The sequence below is a fragment of the Chiloscyllium plagiosum genome, chromosome 17 (assembly GCF_004010195.1).
Source record: "Chiloscyllium plagiosum isolate BGI_BamShark_2017 chromosome 17, ASM401019v2, whole genome shotgun sequence".
Lineage (NCBI taxonomy): Eukaryota > Metazoa > Chordata > Chondrichthyes > Orectolobiformes > Hemiscylliidae > Chiloscyllium > Chiloscyllium plagiosum.
Window position 1 is genome coordinate 27322870 of NC_057726.1, and position 14569 is coordinate 27337438.

General features: G+C 40.0%; 1 protein-coding gene across 2 annotated transcripts in view; it reads left to right on the forward strand.

Annotated features, from left to right (window-relative positions):
* kars1 (lysyl-tRNA synthetase 1) overlaps window positions 1-14569 on the forward strand; it is a 52847-nt gene that overhangs the window by 15025 nt on the left and 23253 nt on the right. Inside the window, exons 2-7 of one of the 2 annotated variants that reach the window (XM_043706710.1) lie at window positions 1212-1380; window positions 4235-4379; window positions 4948-5113; window positions 9390-9483; window positions 9807-9993; window positions 14291-14416. In XM_043706710.1, coding sequence (XP_043562645.1) covers window positions 1256-1380; window positions 4235-4379; window positions 4948-5113; window positions 9390-9483; window positions 9807-9993; window positions 14291-14416 — 843 coding nt within the window. In that variant the 5' untranslated portion in view covers window positions 1212-1255. The remainder of the gene's footprint in view (window positions 1-1211; window positions 1381-4234; window positions 4380-4947; window positions 5114-9389; window positions 9484-9806; window positions 9994-14290; window positions 14417-14569) is intronic. The other variant, XM_043706711.1, reaches the window with a different exon arrangement.

Consider the following 14569-nt stretch of genomic DNA (forward strand, 5'->3'; position numbering starts at 1 on the left):
AACCTTAGCTGCTTACTAGATATTTACTAAATGACAAGATGCTTCTCCTGTAGCAGAGGCAGAAACTATAGTTAAAGGTAACACTTGTTTCCTTTTCTCCCATAACTCCTATTAAAAAGTGAAAATATCCAACAATATTTAAAATCTGAAGGAAAAGGAATGAGAACCTGAACTTATTAGTTCTGTGTTAAAGTGATCTTTTTTTCAATAATTCAGACTGTTATGCAAATGCAAACTCTCTAACAACAAGCCTTTTTCTTCTGGCAAGCTGGGTTTATATTTATACAATAAACACTGTAGCTTCACACAATTGCATGTATTTATATTGGTGGGCCTCCTTAGTGAGGTAGGAGCAAGGAAACCTGGACAGCTGTTTCACAACTTCTATATTTGGCTCTGCATGTAGGCTTTCTGGACTTTGTCTGATTTTACATGCATCTATTAACTTTAATTTTCTCCAGAAAATCCTGCCCATTCTCTTCAACATGAAAACTAGTCATAAATGCAGATAGTTCATTTTCCTTTTGACCATCTGTTTTAAAAAAAATTCTCAAGGTCAGGTTCGTAGGAGAGTAGTCTGACACAGAACAAACGACCAAGAGGCGAGTCTGCTAGAATATGGGCATTTTATTCCCCGCAGCGTCGCCACAACCAACGGGTCTGGCTTATACTCACTCTACATGTTACCGGAACTGGGAGCCGTCAGTTCTCGTAGAGCGGTTGCCAACAACCCACGCTCGGCGGTTAAACGTAACCCCGGAGCAGACTCACCGAACTGGAGACTTTTCCAGCTGATATACTCTTTTCCAGATATAAACATTCATGTGAACAGCAGAGCAAGGCTAAAAAACACATTCCATTCTGGTTACATACAGATAAGAAGATTCACACGGGGAGGTGTGTAATAAGATTCACACGGGACTAAGCAACACCTCCATTCCGGTTAGATTCACACATGTATTGGGACATAATTTTTAACCGTTTCACCACACCATCTACAGTGAAATTTGTTTTGTTGAACAACTGGACATTCTGCCTTTTATGTCTTTCTTTCCCTTTGATCTATATTATTTTAATAAGAGGAGAAAATAATAATTTGAATCAGAGTTTAGAAGTTCACTTTACCATACAGTGATTGGATTTGAGCAACCTAAATGCTGATTTGAGCTTTAATCCATCCATTTGATTCCATCTATTTTGTCTTTCATTAGGTGTTAGATGCTTTGTAAATGGGACAACACTGTGACAGTTCATTATGATGACCAGCTGTCTCCGTAGGCTTCTTGGGCTGCGGGTCAGGGGTTACTTGGGAAAGGTGCCAACGCACAGCCTTACTTCCTTTACTCCTCTTTTCCAGAAGAGATTGCATAATGAAAAGAGGTTGGTGGTGCTTTGTTTCATGTTTAGATATTCTAAATTTGTTCAAATACCCAACCTTTTTTCATCATAAACGAGTATTTGAACAAGAATGGAGACCTTGTTGGCATGCTGAGCTAGAATAAAAGCTGGTGCAGTAGAACTTCTGCTCATTTTCAAAACAGCTGGCATTGGTTGACTGAAGCAGCACCTCCTTACCTGTGCACAGCCTAATGCTATTTTAAAGATCACCAACTATGCAGTGATAGAAAGGCTTACTATCTTAAAAGCCCCACAGTTTATTTGGAGGGAAATAATGGTTTGAGTAATTAGAAGAACATGTATGTGACTGCTCAAAATGCTGCTCAGTATTGTCTTCACATACGGAATAGCACTGTATTTGAGCATGCCATTAGATACACAATATTTTCTTTTTATTTCTATTTATCTCAAGTTTATTTTATCCAAAATAGTATTTTGCTAATGCTTAATATGGTATTAATAATTATTAGTCAAGAATGTGGTGCTGGAAAAGCACAGCAGGTCAGGCAGCATCAGAGGAGCAGGAAAATCGACATTTCGAGCAAAAGCCCTTCATCTGGAATGAGCCTAGGGGGTGGAGAGATAAATGGGAGGGGGTGGTGGGGCTGTGGGAAAGGTAGTTGAGAGTGCAATAGCTGGATGGAGGTGGGCATAAAGGTGATAAGTCAGAGGGGAGGGCAGTGCAGATAGGTGGGAAGGAAGATGGACAGATGGGACAGGTCATGAGGATGGTGCTGAGCTGGAAGATTGGAACTGGTGTAAGGTTGGGGGAGGGGAAATGAGGAAACTGGTGAAATTCACATTGACGCCATGGGGTTGGAGGGTACCAAGGTGGAAGGTGAGGCATTCTTCCTCCAGACATTGGGTGGTAAAGGAGTAGCGATAGAGGAGGCCCAGGACCTGAATGTCCTCGGCAGAGTGGGAGGGGATTTGAAGTGTTCAGCCACAGAGCGGTGGGGTTGGTTGGTGCGGGTGTCCCGGAGATGTTCTTTGAAGTGCTCTGCGAGTAGGCATCCTGTCTCCCTCAATATAGAGGACACCGCATCGGGAGCAATGGATACAGTAAATGATGTATGGAAGTGCAGGTGAAATTTTGATGAATGTGGAAGGCTCCTTTTGGGGCCTTCGGAGGTGAGGTGGACTGTGTCGGCACAGGTTTTGCAATTCCTGCGGTGGCAAGGGAAGGTGGCAAGAGGGGAGGGTGGATTGTTGGGGAGCATGGACCTGACGAGGTAGTCATAGAGATGTACAGCATGGAAACAGACCCTTCGGTCCAACCCGTCCATGCCGACCAGATTTCCCAATCCAATCTAGTCCCACCTGCCAGCACCCGGCCCATATCCCTCCAAACCTTTCCTATTCATATACCCATCCAAAAGTCTTTTAAATGTTGCAATTGTACCAGCCTCCACCACTTCGTCCAGCAGCTCATTCCATACACATACTACCCTCTGCGTGAAAAAGTTGCCCCTGAGGTCTCTTTTATATCTTTCCCCTCTCACCCTAAACCTAGTCATAGAGGGAATAGTTTTTACGGAAAGTAGATAGTGGTGGGGAGGGAAATATATTTCTGATAGGTTCCGTTTATAGGTGGCAGAAATGGCAGAGGATGATGGGATGTATACAGAGGTTGGTGGGGTGGAAGGTGGGGACTAGGGGTGTTCTGTCCTTGTTTCAGTTGGAGGGATGGGCCCCCACGTCACCTCCTCTACCCTGAAGCTCTTCAGTCACATCCTGAAACAGACTCGCAATGTGGATTTTACCAGTTTCTTCATTTCCCCTCACCCCACCTTACCCCAGTTCCAACCTTCCAGCTCAGCACCATCCTCATGACTCTTCCCATCTGTCCATCTTCCTTCCCACCTATCTGCTCCACCCTGCCCTCTGACCTATCACCTTTACCCCCCCCTCCATCCACCTATTGCACTCTCAGCTACCTTCCTCCTGTTCCACGCCTTCCCATTTCTCTCTCCACCCCTTAGGTTCCCAGCCTCTTAATGATGAAGGCCTTTTTCCCGAAATGTTGATTTTCCTGCTCCTCAGATGCTGCCTGACCTGCTGTGCTTTTCGAGCACCACACTAATCATGACTCTAATCTCCAGCATCTGGAGTACTCACTTTCACCTTATTAATAATTATTAGACTGGTATAGATTTATCTCTGAAGTACCTGAGTGTAAATCTTCGTCTGGATGGAGTGCAGACAGGAAAATTGGCCAACAAGGGCTTCAGTCCTGAGACACCTAATTATTGTTCCAGAAATGAATAGGAATTGAGACAGGCTACAAGTCAAATAATTGATCCTCTGCACAGAATCTTTATTTCTCAGCAATAGATGTTATATCGATGTGATGTAATGACTTTTTTCTCAGAATGAAAAAGGAATTTCTACATCATTTATTTTCTACTGTCTTTTTAAATCCCTCTGATATTCATGGTGGACTTAAAAACATTTGCTTTTATTTTTAGATTTTTTTTGTATATATGTATTTAAATTTAAAGTTTTGACCTGGTAATGTGGTTTTAGCATTTCCTTGCTGAGTTCTATTGTGAAAGTTCTTTTAACTTCAAATTTAAGAATGATTTTTCTTTAAAAATCAATAAAGTTTAATTTATTTTATATCTGTGTGAGCCAAATCAATAATTAATATTTGTAGAAAATTGACATGTCTTTTTCATTATCATTTTTGTAAATGGTGCATGAATAGGTGATCCAAAGCTATTTTTCCCAAGTGTTAACTCAGTTATTTAGGAGCAATAACTGTCGTGTGGCTAAATACATTGAGATGATTTACTTTTAAAAATTTAATTTTATATTTGTGTTCTAATTTCTGTAGTGAGCTGAAGAGACGTATAAAGGCAGAGAAAAAAGCGGCTGAGAAGGAAATTAAAGCTAAAGAACAAGCTGATAAACCAATTCATGAAGCCAAGAAAGTTGATGGAATTGACATGAGTGGAGATGAAGAAACCCTTGATCCTAATGTGAGTACGAGAACTTAATTTATTCCTGTGGTGTCACGCTGTGCTTAATGTAAATTTCTGTCAAGTAGTGTATTTCAAAGAATTTTGCATTTGGGGAGTAAACCCGGGAGGGAGACCAGTCTGGTATGGGATTCTAGCATAAAATCTTTTGATTTGGTTAGTGGTCACCAAAATGGTTCTGTTTTCAATTTTGAGTACCGTGTACCCATTGTATCTCTGTAATTCCCTTCAGCCTATTAACTTTTCCTTTCTGAAATCTGAATTCTTTCATTTTCATTATTTTTCTCTGTTTGCTGCATTTTTGACTTCAGCAACTTGCATCCTGTGTTCTGAAAGTCACTTGATTTTTCTTTCTGGCTGGTTTCCGTAAGATATTCCTTAAAATCTATTTCAGTTTGGTCCAACATTTGACTATTGGTTCTAATGTTTGTTTCTTTGACTCTGAATCCACTTTCATCTGGTTGCACTGCAGAGACATTTTCCCATTTTTAAAAATAGTGCTTATTTAAGATGTCTTAAGTTTTTTTTCCAGAATGCATTGCAAAATGTTTGTAATTCTTTGTTTCAGCAATACTACAAAATTCGAACACAGGCCATCCAACGACTGAAGGGGACCGAGGATGACCCATATCCTCATAAATTCCATGTTGATCTATCCTTAACAGAGTTTATTGAGAAATACAACGATCTACAGCCTGGAGACCATCTCATTGATGTTATTTTATCTGTGGCAGGTGAGATGTTTACACATTAGCACCTTTGCTTTTAGTTTATTGTAAGAAAAGTTAATGCAAGAAATGGTGCAAGACAGTCATGAACTTAAGTAAACCTAAACATAATCGCCAACCTAATAAATAGTACAATTTCAAAGTATAAAAAGGAAATTGCAAGGATAAATGAGAGACAATATAAGCTAAATAATATAAACTGAAGGTAAATACTGGACCAGAAAAGCTTTCAGAGCAGAGGGTAAGTGTTCACAAGCTTTACAGGTAGCAGGACAACTTGATTTATGGATCTATCTATATTTTACAAAAGTCACAGAATTGTTAGGGCACAGAAGGAGTCCATTTGGCCCATCATGCCTGCATCATTACCTCGTGCCAATCTCCAGTTTATTGTGGTTCTGTTCGCCGAGCTGGGAATTTGTGTTGCAGACGTTTCGTCCCGTCTAGGTGACATCCTCAGTGCTTGGGAGCCTCCTGTGAAGCGCTTCTGCGATCTTTCCTCCAGCATTTGTAGTGGTTTGAATCTGCCGCTTCCGGTTGTCAGTTCCAGCTGTCCGTTGCAGTGGCCGGTATATTGGGTCCAGGTCGATATGCTTATTGATTGAATCTGTGGATGAGTGCCATGCCTCTAGGAATTCCCTGGCTATTCTCTGTTTGGCTTGTCCTATAATAGTAGTGTTGTCCCAGTCGAATTCATGTTGCTTGTCATCTGCGTGTGTGGCTACTAAGGATAGCTGGTCATGTCGTTTCGTGGCTAGTTGGTGTTCATGAATGCAGATCGTTAGCTGTCTTCCTGTTTATTCTACGTAGTGTTTTGTGCAGTCCTTGCATGGGATTTTGTACCCTACATTGGTTTTGCTCATGCTGGGTATCGGGTCCTTCGTCCTGGTGAGTTGTTGTCTGAGAGTGGCTGTTGGTTTGTGTGCTGTTATGAGTCCTAGTGGTCGCAGTAGTCTGGCTGTCAGTTCGGAAATGCTCTTGATGTATGGTAGTGTGGCTAGTCCTTTGGGTTGTGGCATGTCCTCGTTCCGTTGTCCTTCCCTTAGGCATCCGTTGATGAAATTGCACGGGTATCCGTTTTTGACGAATACATTGTTCTTCTTTCTCTTTTTGCAGTTCTGGTGTACTGCAGTGTGTTGTGGCCCTTTTGAATAGTGTCTTGATGCAACTTCTTTTGTTGGGGTGGTTGCTTTCGTAGTTCAGGACTTGGTCTGTGTGTGTGTGTGGCTTTCCTGTATACGTGGTGAATTCTCCGTTAGGTGTTCTCTGTACCATCACGTCTAGGAATGGGAGTTGGTTGTCCTTTTCTCCCTCTCTAGTGAATCGGATTCCTGTGAGTGTGGCGTTGATGATCCGGTGTGTGTTCTCTATTTCTGTGTTTTTAATGATTATAAAGGTGTCATCCACATATCTGACCCAGAGTTTGGGTTGAATTTGCGGTAAGACTGTTTGTTCTAATCTTTGCATTACCGCTTTTGCTATGAGTCCAGAGATGGGTGAGCCCATGTAATCATTAAAAACACAGAAATAGAGAACACTTGTAAACACTTCTGCGATTTCTCCAATGCATTCACATCTTTCCATTAAAGTGGTGCCCACAACTGTACCCAGTACTCCTGTTAAGGTTTAATAAGAGTCTTGTGCAAGTTCCACCTTCTTGCACTTGTACTCTATTTCAGGTATAAAGAATAAAAGTAAGCAAATGTGTCTATTTTTAATACCAGTTAGACTTCCACTGTTGTGTCCATTTCTGGGCACCATAGGTTAGAAATATGTGAAGTTCTTGTGGAGGAGATTTTCTAGAATGCTATTGGTGATGAAGGAATTTAGTTAAGCAGAGTGTCTGAGAAAGCTAAAATTGATCTCCTTGGAACAGAGCAGTATGATACAGAAGCTCAAAAATTGAATGTTTTAATGAAGCAGTTGGGGATAATCTGTTTCTCTAAATGGAAAGTAGGTAATTGGGAAGGCAATATTAATTGGCAAAAAAAACTACATTGAATATGAGAACATTATTTCAATAATTTCAATTGATATCATGTTGAATGCATTGCTTGAAAGGATGGTAAAAGTAGATTCATTAGGAACCTTCAAAAGGGAAGTGGATATGTTCTTAGAACGAATATTTAGGGCTTAGGTAAAAGCCAAAGGGACTGGAACTAATTAAATAACTTCATGTATCTACTACCCGAGCAAGATTAGGAGCTAAACATTTCAAACTTCAGAAATGATAAGCAAATTGCATCAAAAATGTTGTGGTAATATTAATAAAAGAGACAGGTAACACAGGAAGAATTACTGGAAAGTTGGGACAGTCAATAGAATTTAGTGTTAGCAATGGAATCTTGCCTGACAGATGGGAAACCAGGAGGAGCCCTCTGTTTTCTGTGTTGGAGAAGGCCCACTAAAATCAATTCTCTATTTGGCACCTAACTAATACAACATTGATTTAGGACCCTGAGAGCCACTGTCCAGTTGGAAACTGACAGATATCCATTGTCCATCAGTGCTATCTGAATTAGTGTGGGATTGCTCAGGAACCCCGTGCAGAAGTGAGGGCAGGCAAGGAGATGGTGGTTGGCAAAGCTGAGAGAAGGGTTAGCTAAAGAAATAACAGGGATCTGCTCTCAGTGGACCACTTCCTGAGGCTGGATCCCTCAATCATGTGCTATGTACCTTTGCTTGAAGCAATCTACTACCATTCTCCCCTATCCATAGAAATCACAAGCAAACAAACAATGTTAATTAGTAAGGAAATGAAGGGTTAAGGCAGGAATGCAGAGCTGTGGATTATCAGATTAACTATGATCTTATTGAATGGCAGAGTAGGCTCAATGGATCAAATGACCTTTTCCGACTGGTACATCTTTTGGTCAATCCTGAAATGATTTGGTTTTCAGGCTTCACGTTTGTGGCAACCCACCTGCTCATTGCAGACTAATGTGGTGGTGTGATGCTTTTAAAGCTTCATTTAGCATCTCGGTGGGAATGCTGTGCACAGGTTTTCTTGCTTCGGACTGAATCATGCAATGTTGGGAAGTTGGACCCCACTCCAAACCTTCATGTTGTCTTCGTCTTGAGATTATCCACATTTTAGATTTTTAAAAGACAGATTGAGAAAAATATTACAATGATGAGAGATAAAGCACAGATGTGGAATGAAAAAGGCAAATAGAATTCTGTCGTGTATTTCAAAAGGTTAGAATTTAAAAGTATTCTTCTGTTTTGCTGTACTTCGGCCAAACCTCATCTGTGGTACTGTGTTGATTTCTGAGCACCAAAACTCAATGAAAATAATACTGACCTTTGAGGGGATCCAACTCAAATCCATCATACCTGAAATGATTAATTTTGAGAATGTACTTCATAAATTTCACTTGTAATCTGTCTGGTTTAGAAGATTCAGGGATTATCTAATCTACGTATCTAAAATTAAAGTTATCCATTAGGGTAGATTGTATTTTATCTGGTGGAGAGGATTGATAACTTAGAATTTGGATAACGAAATCAGAAGATACTTTCTTTTTTCCTCACAGTATATTCAAGTTTTCAGATGATTGGATTTTTCTAGGGTAATGGCATTAAGGCGTATAGTTGAAGGTGGAGTTGAGTTTTTAAATCAATTGTGAGGGGAACAAGCTTGATGTGCTGAATGGCTTACTTCTGTTCCTAATTATTTGGTAGAGAAAGATTTGTGTTGAAGAATGAATTATTTCAGTCATACTTACTGAAGAATCAGGACGTTGTTGTGACTTATATAATTATTGATTCATTAACTTGAGCATAAAACAATCTCACCTTTTCAACTTTGCGCATTTGTGTATGTTGTGCTATTGCATCCTATTGGTTTCTTAATGTTGATTATTTAATGTTGCTGCTGTTTCAATCTTAAATATAAACAAAATTGAGATGTGACTCCTTTTCTGTGCAGTAAGTTCTACAGGTAGTTCTTCTATAACATGATAGTTGCGTTCTTGTGAAACCCTACATTATAGAAGAATCGCAATTTAGAAATACTGTTTGAATGCTGGTGATATAATCGCATTACAGCTACACACTTTTTAAAAGTTCGCATTTTAGAAACAGCGTCGCCAATTTGTCAATTGCGTTATAGCGAAATTTGTGTTAATAAAACACACGTTATAGTAGAACAACCTGCTTTGCAAAAACTTAAAATATTTTCTTAATTCAACATAGCATCTATTTATGTCGATTTGCATTTTAATTTGTTGAATTTGAGCATTTATATTGAACAACATTGCAACTCTCCCTGTTTATTTAGGTCGTATCCATGCTAAGCGGACCTCTGGTGTCAAACTAATTTTCTATGATCTTCGTGGTGAAGGAGTCAAACTACAAGTTATGGCCAATTCCAAGTGAGTTAATTTTTGCAGATACTAGTTATTAGGGGAATTGAATCTTTTTTGATTTGATTTACAAATATTTCATCTTTATGCTTTCTATGCAAGAATAATACTTGCCTATTTTTTTCCTTTGCAAGTACCTGCCACTGCCACTGGGTAAACCTATGAAGGGGATGCCAAAATTATACTTGTCAGTTTAATTGCATTTTCTTTTAGCTGCATTTGTCTGGAGATCACTGTTTAATATTCAGTGTAAAAAAAAAAAAATCCAGAAATGATAAGCATGATTTATTTTAGTGTTCAACTCCTGTTAAATCTTTTAATAATCATTTTAGAAATTACAGATCTGAGGAGGAATTCATCAAGGTAAATAATAAATTACGCCGTGGTGATATTATTGGAGTGCAAGGAAACCCAGGAAAGACAAAGAAAGGAGAGCTGAGCATAATCCCTGTGGAAATAAAACTTCTATCTCCTTGCCTACACATGCTGCCTCACTTGCACTTTGGACTCCGAGATAAGGTAAATACATTGCTCAAAATTGAATGTGAGAAAAGACCAGTGAATTCTGCTTAAATGTCCTTTTAGGTAAAAATAAGAGCTGCAGATGCTGGAAACCATATTCTATATTAGAGTGGTGCTGGAAAAGCACAGCAGTTCAGGCAGTATCCGAGGAGCAGGAAAATCGACATTTCGGGCAAAAGCCCTTCATCAGGAATAGAGCTGTTTTTCGGCACATTATGCCTGATGAAGGGCTTTTGACTGAAATGTCGATTTTCCTGCTCCTAAATGTCCTTTTTGACAAGCTATCAAAATCTAATTTAAATTAAAATAAGTACTATGTAGCTGAAGCAAAAATCAAAATTTATTGCTTTTTGTGCAGTTTGTAAATTAAAGTTCGTGAAATTTATAGTTTCTAATTTGCTCATCAAATTCAAAAGCTCAAACTTTTTTTTATTAATTGCATATGATAGATTGAATCTTTCAGGCCTGCTGGAGCTTTTAATACATAGACACACAGAAGATTGGAGCAGGAATAGGCCATTCAACCCATTCATTATGATCATGGCTGATCATCAAGTTCTAATTATGCCCCTGCCCTCCCCATATCCCTTGATCCCTTGAGCCACAAGAGCTGTAACTACCTCCTTCTTGAAAACCCTATTAGAAGAGTGGGTGAGGAAACTTAATTGGGTGGGAGGCAAAAATTGTAATATCCTAACAGCAGATTAAGGATTTGGCATTAAGTTCTCCGAACTCTTCAACCAAGATGCCTTTTATTGTTCTTGATGGTCAGAAAACTCTTTGCATTAATTAGCATTCCATGAATACTGATTATCATCCATCTGCTGAATTGACATACATGGGCTCAATCTTTCACAAAAATGGGACGTATGTATTCACATATTTCCACGAGTGTATCTGGGGTAGGGACCTGGTAGGAAAGACATCTTCCTCCAAGCTCCAGTGTAAGTGAGCTCAATGACAACCAAATTGTTTCTCTGCGCAGATGCTTTCAATGTAAATGATGAAGCTTGAGTGGGTGGACCAACTCATGAAGTTTCAATCATATGCTGTCGTGCTGTGGTTCTTAAATACTTTTACAGGATACAGAGTGAGGCTTCACTAGTTCAACAAGCTCACAAGAACCAACATCTAAAGTAGAAATTGCTGGCAAAACTCAGCAGGTCTGGCAGCAGCTGTGAAGAGAAATCAAAGTTAACATTTCGGGTCCAGTGACTCTTTTTTAGAACTGATGGTAGCTAGGAAAATGATGGTTTTTATGCAGAAGATTGGTGGGGGAGGGAGAGAGTAAATGATAGGTGGAGATAGAAAAACAGTTGGACAGACAAAAGGGTGGTTAAAGATTAGTCTGGGGGGAATGAAAATTGCTAAATAGTGCTGTTAGTAACTGACAATGGGTTGTGTTTGGAGCAGGTAATGTGATGACAAGACGTGGTGTGTGGGGTAAGGATAATGACGTGGCCTCAAGTCCTAAAATTATTGAACTCTTAAGTCCAGAAGGCTGCTGAGTTCCCAAGCAGAAAATAAGATATTGTTCTTCCAGCTTGTGCTGAACTTCACTGGAGCACTGCAGCAAGCCTGAGACAGAAACGTTGGCCAGAGAACAAGTTGGCATGTTGAAGTGGCAGGTAACTAGAAGCTCAGCGTCTTTGTGGAGGACAGAATGTAGTTGTTCTGCAAAGTGGTCACCCAGTCTGCACTTCATTTCCCCAATGTAGAGAATACCACATTGGGAGCAGTGGTTACAGTATACTAGATTGTGTGAAGTGCAAATAAAGTGCTGCTTCACCTACAAGGTGTGTTTGGGGCCTTGGATGGTGAGAAGGGATGAAGTATACAGGCAGGTGTTACACCTTCTGTGGTTGCATGGGAAGGTGTCATGGGGCTGTGGGGGATATTCGAAGTGAAGGAGGAGTGGACCAGGGTGTCCCGGAGGAAATGATCCCTACAGAAGGCTGACAAGGGAGGGGAGGGGAAATTGGGTCTGAAGATGGCAGAAATGACAGCTAAGCATCTTATGGATGTGGATGCTGGTGGGTGAAACAACTCCACAAAGGTCGATATCCTGGCACCAAATCACCCTTTATTTACATGTGGAGCATCCTTGACACTGATCCTGCTACCTCAGAGCTGGGTCTCAGGGTAAACAGGATATCTGACATTCCTGTTCTTATCAGACAGGACTCCCTTTTTGGGGGTCTGTTAATCAGATCCAGTCAGGGAACTCATATTTTATGAGGTCCACCTGGCTAACCTTGTTACAATCACTACAGTGGGTTGGAAAGCAATGACAAGGGGGATCCTCCAGCTGTTGTGAGAGGGAAGAGGGCCGAAGTGTGGGAGATGGATCAGACTCCTAACAGCTTGTCAACTATGGTGCTGGGGAATCCTTGGCGAAGGAAGGAAGGGGACACTTCAGAGATCTCCTTGTCAAAGTTGGCATCATTTGAGACAGAGGAATTGGGAGAATGGAATGATTTTTACAGGAAGGAAAGTGCAAAGATGTATAGTCAAGGCAACTGTGGGAGTTAGTGGGGTTGTAATGGTATTGGTGGCCAACCTATCCTCAGAAATGGAACAGAGATGTCAAGGAAGGGAAGGGAGGAGTCAGAGATGGAACAGGTGGAGGTAAGATTAGTGGAAATTAGAAGCTAAATACATAAACGTTTCCAATTCCTCGACTCAATTTTTGTTTTCTCCCCTTGTCCAGTCCCTTCCCACTTACATCCACGGTTTCTCTGATATCTTACATCATTTTCAGAATTTCCAGTTTGCAGGCTTCAACTGCCTCCTCTTTATCATTGACATCCTCCTCGGGATGGTCCCAAGCCTTTCCGTTTCTTTTTGGAAAGAAAGGCTTAAACCATCCCCGCCCTCCACTCTCTTCTGCCTGGCTGAGCTTGTCCTTACTCTGAACAACTTCTCATTTAACTCCTTTCACTTTGTTCAGGTCAAAGTTATGCCTATCTCTTTGTGGGCTATGTGGAACATTTCCTATTTCTGTCCTACTCTGGTGCCCACCCACAACTCTTTCTCTGGTATAATCAATGACATCATTGGCGCTGCTCCCCTCTTTCATCCTGTATGGAAAAGTTTACTACTTTTATTTATTTCCAATCCACATTCACCTTCACTTGGTCCATCTCTGCAGGCTGTAGATTCCAAGTTTGAATAAGGAAGACCACCTGGAGTCAGGTTCACTAATTGCCACATACATGAAACGCAGAATAAAGATCAAGGCTAAAGAAATCCTGCAAATGGCAGAAAACTGGTCTTGAGGATACATCTCAGAGTGTACAGGTGGCTTTAGGGCAGACTTTCGCCCAACACATGAGCTGCCTGATAAGGGCCCAAAAGGCAGTTTAATAATGTGAAAGACTCAAATGAAAGCAAATATCTCCCTCCTGATATTTCTTCACATGCCAGATATTTGACCAACTTGACCCACCATGCCAGTGCTATTCTTCCATCCTAATGACTCAATCTTTCTGACATTGTACCCAGTTTAAAGATTCCCCAAACATTTTTCTGTTGACCCATTTCATCTGTTGAATTATTGTCTGAAGAAAACTAGAGTATTTTGTTCCAGTGAGCCTAAAATTTTGATTGATCTACTTCAGTAAAACTGAAGTAAATAACATCAAGTGTAAATGGTATATCCTGATTTCACCAATATGTTCCAAACACTTATAAAGCAATAGGTCAGTCCCAGGAAAATAAATTACTTGCTACCCAATTCTGATTAATTGTACGCAGCAATTACAAACTTATGTGTTTGAAACCCTGCAAATTACTGTTTCTGTTAATTGACTTTTCTTTGTGTTCTAGTAGTGGTGAACTCTCTGGTTTATCCAGTGATTGAGATTTGGTTAGCTCAGTTGGTTGGAAGGTTGGTTAGTGATGCCAACAGCATAAGTTCAATTCTTGCACTGGCTGATATTACCAGGAGGGACTTTCCTTCTCAATCTCTCCCCTCACCTGAGGCATGGCAAACCTTCATTTAAACCATCACCAGTCCCTCTGTCTAATGAGGCAGCAGTATTATGGTCCTCTGGGACTATGGCAACCTTACTTTTTTATTGTAAATAGATACGGAGTGAATTTAGGGGAGGGAAATTAGCCCAATGTCATATTTATGTCACATTTTTTTGATAATCTTTTCAATTGTTTTGGAGGAAAGTACCTATCCACCTTTATGGATAATAGCAAACTTTTATTTAAGTATATATGTTGAGCTTTAGTGGAAATTATTTTTTAAAATGTGTGCTTATTCTCTCTCAATAACTTCTGACAGGAAACTAGATATCGTCAGAGATATTTGGATCTGATTTTAAATGATTATGTGAGACAGAAGTTCATCAACAGGGCCAAAATCATCACCTATCTACGGAGGTTTTTAGATAATCTGGGATTTCTGGAGGCAAGTTTCTTTATATTTTCTTATATACAGTATATGTTTTTGAGTATTGCATATTTTGATTTTCAGATGTGAAAAAAACTCTAAATTTAAAAAAATATGTAATTCTGAGATACTTAGTGATTTTATGCACTTAAATGTTATTCTCATTATGTA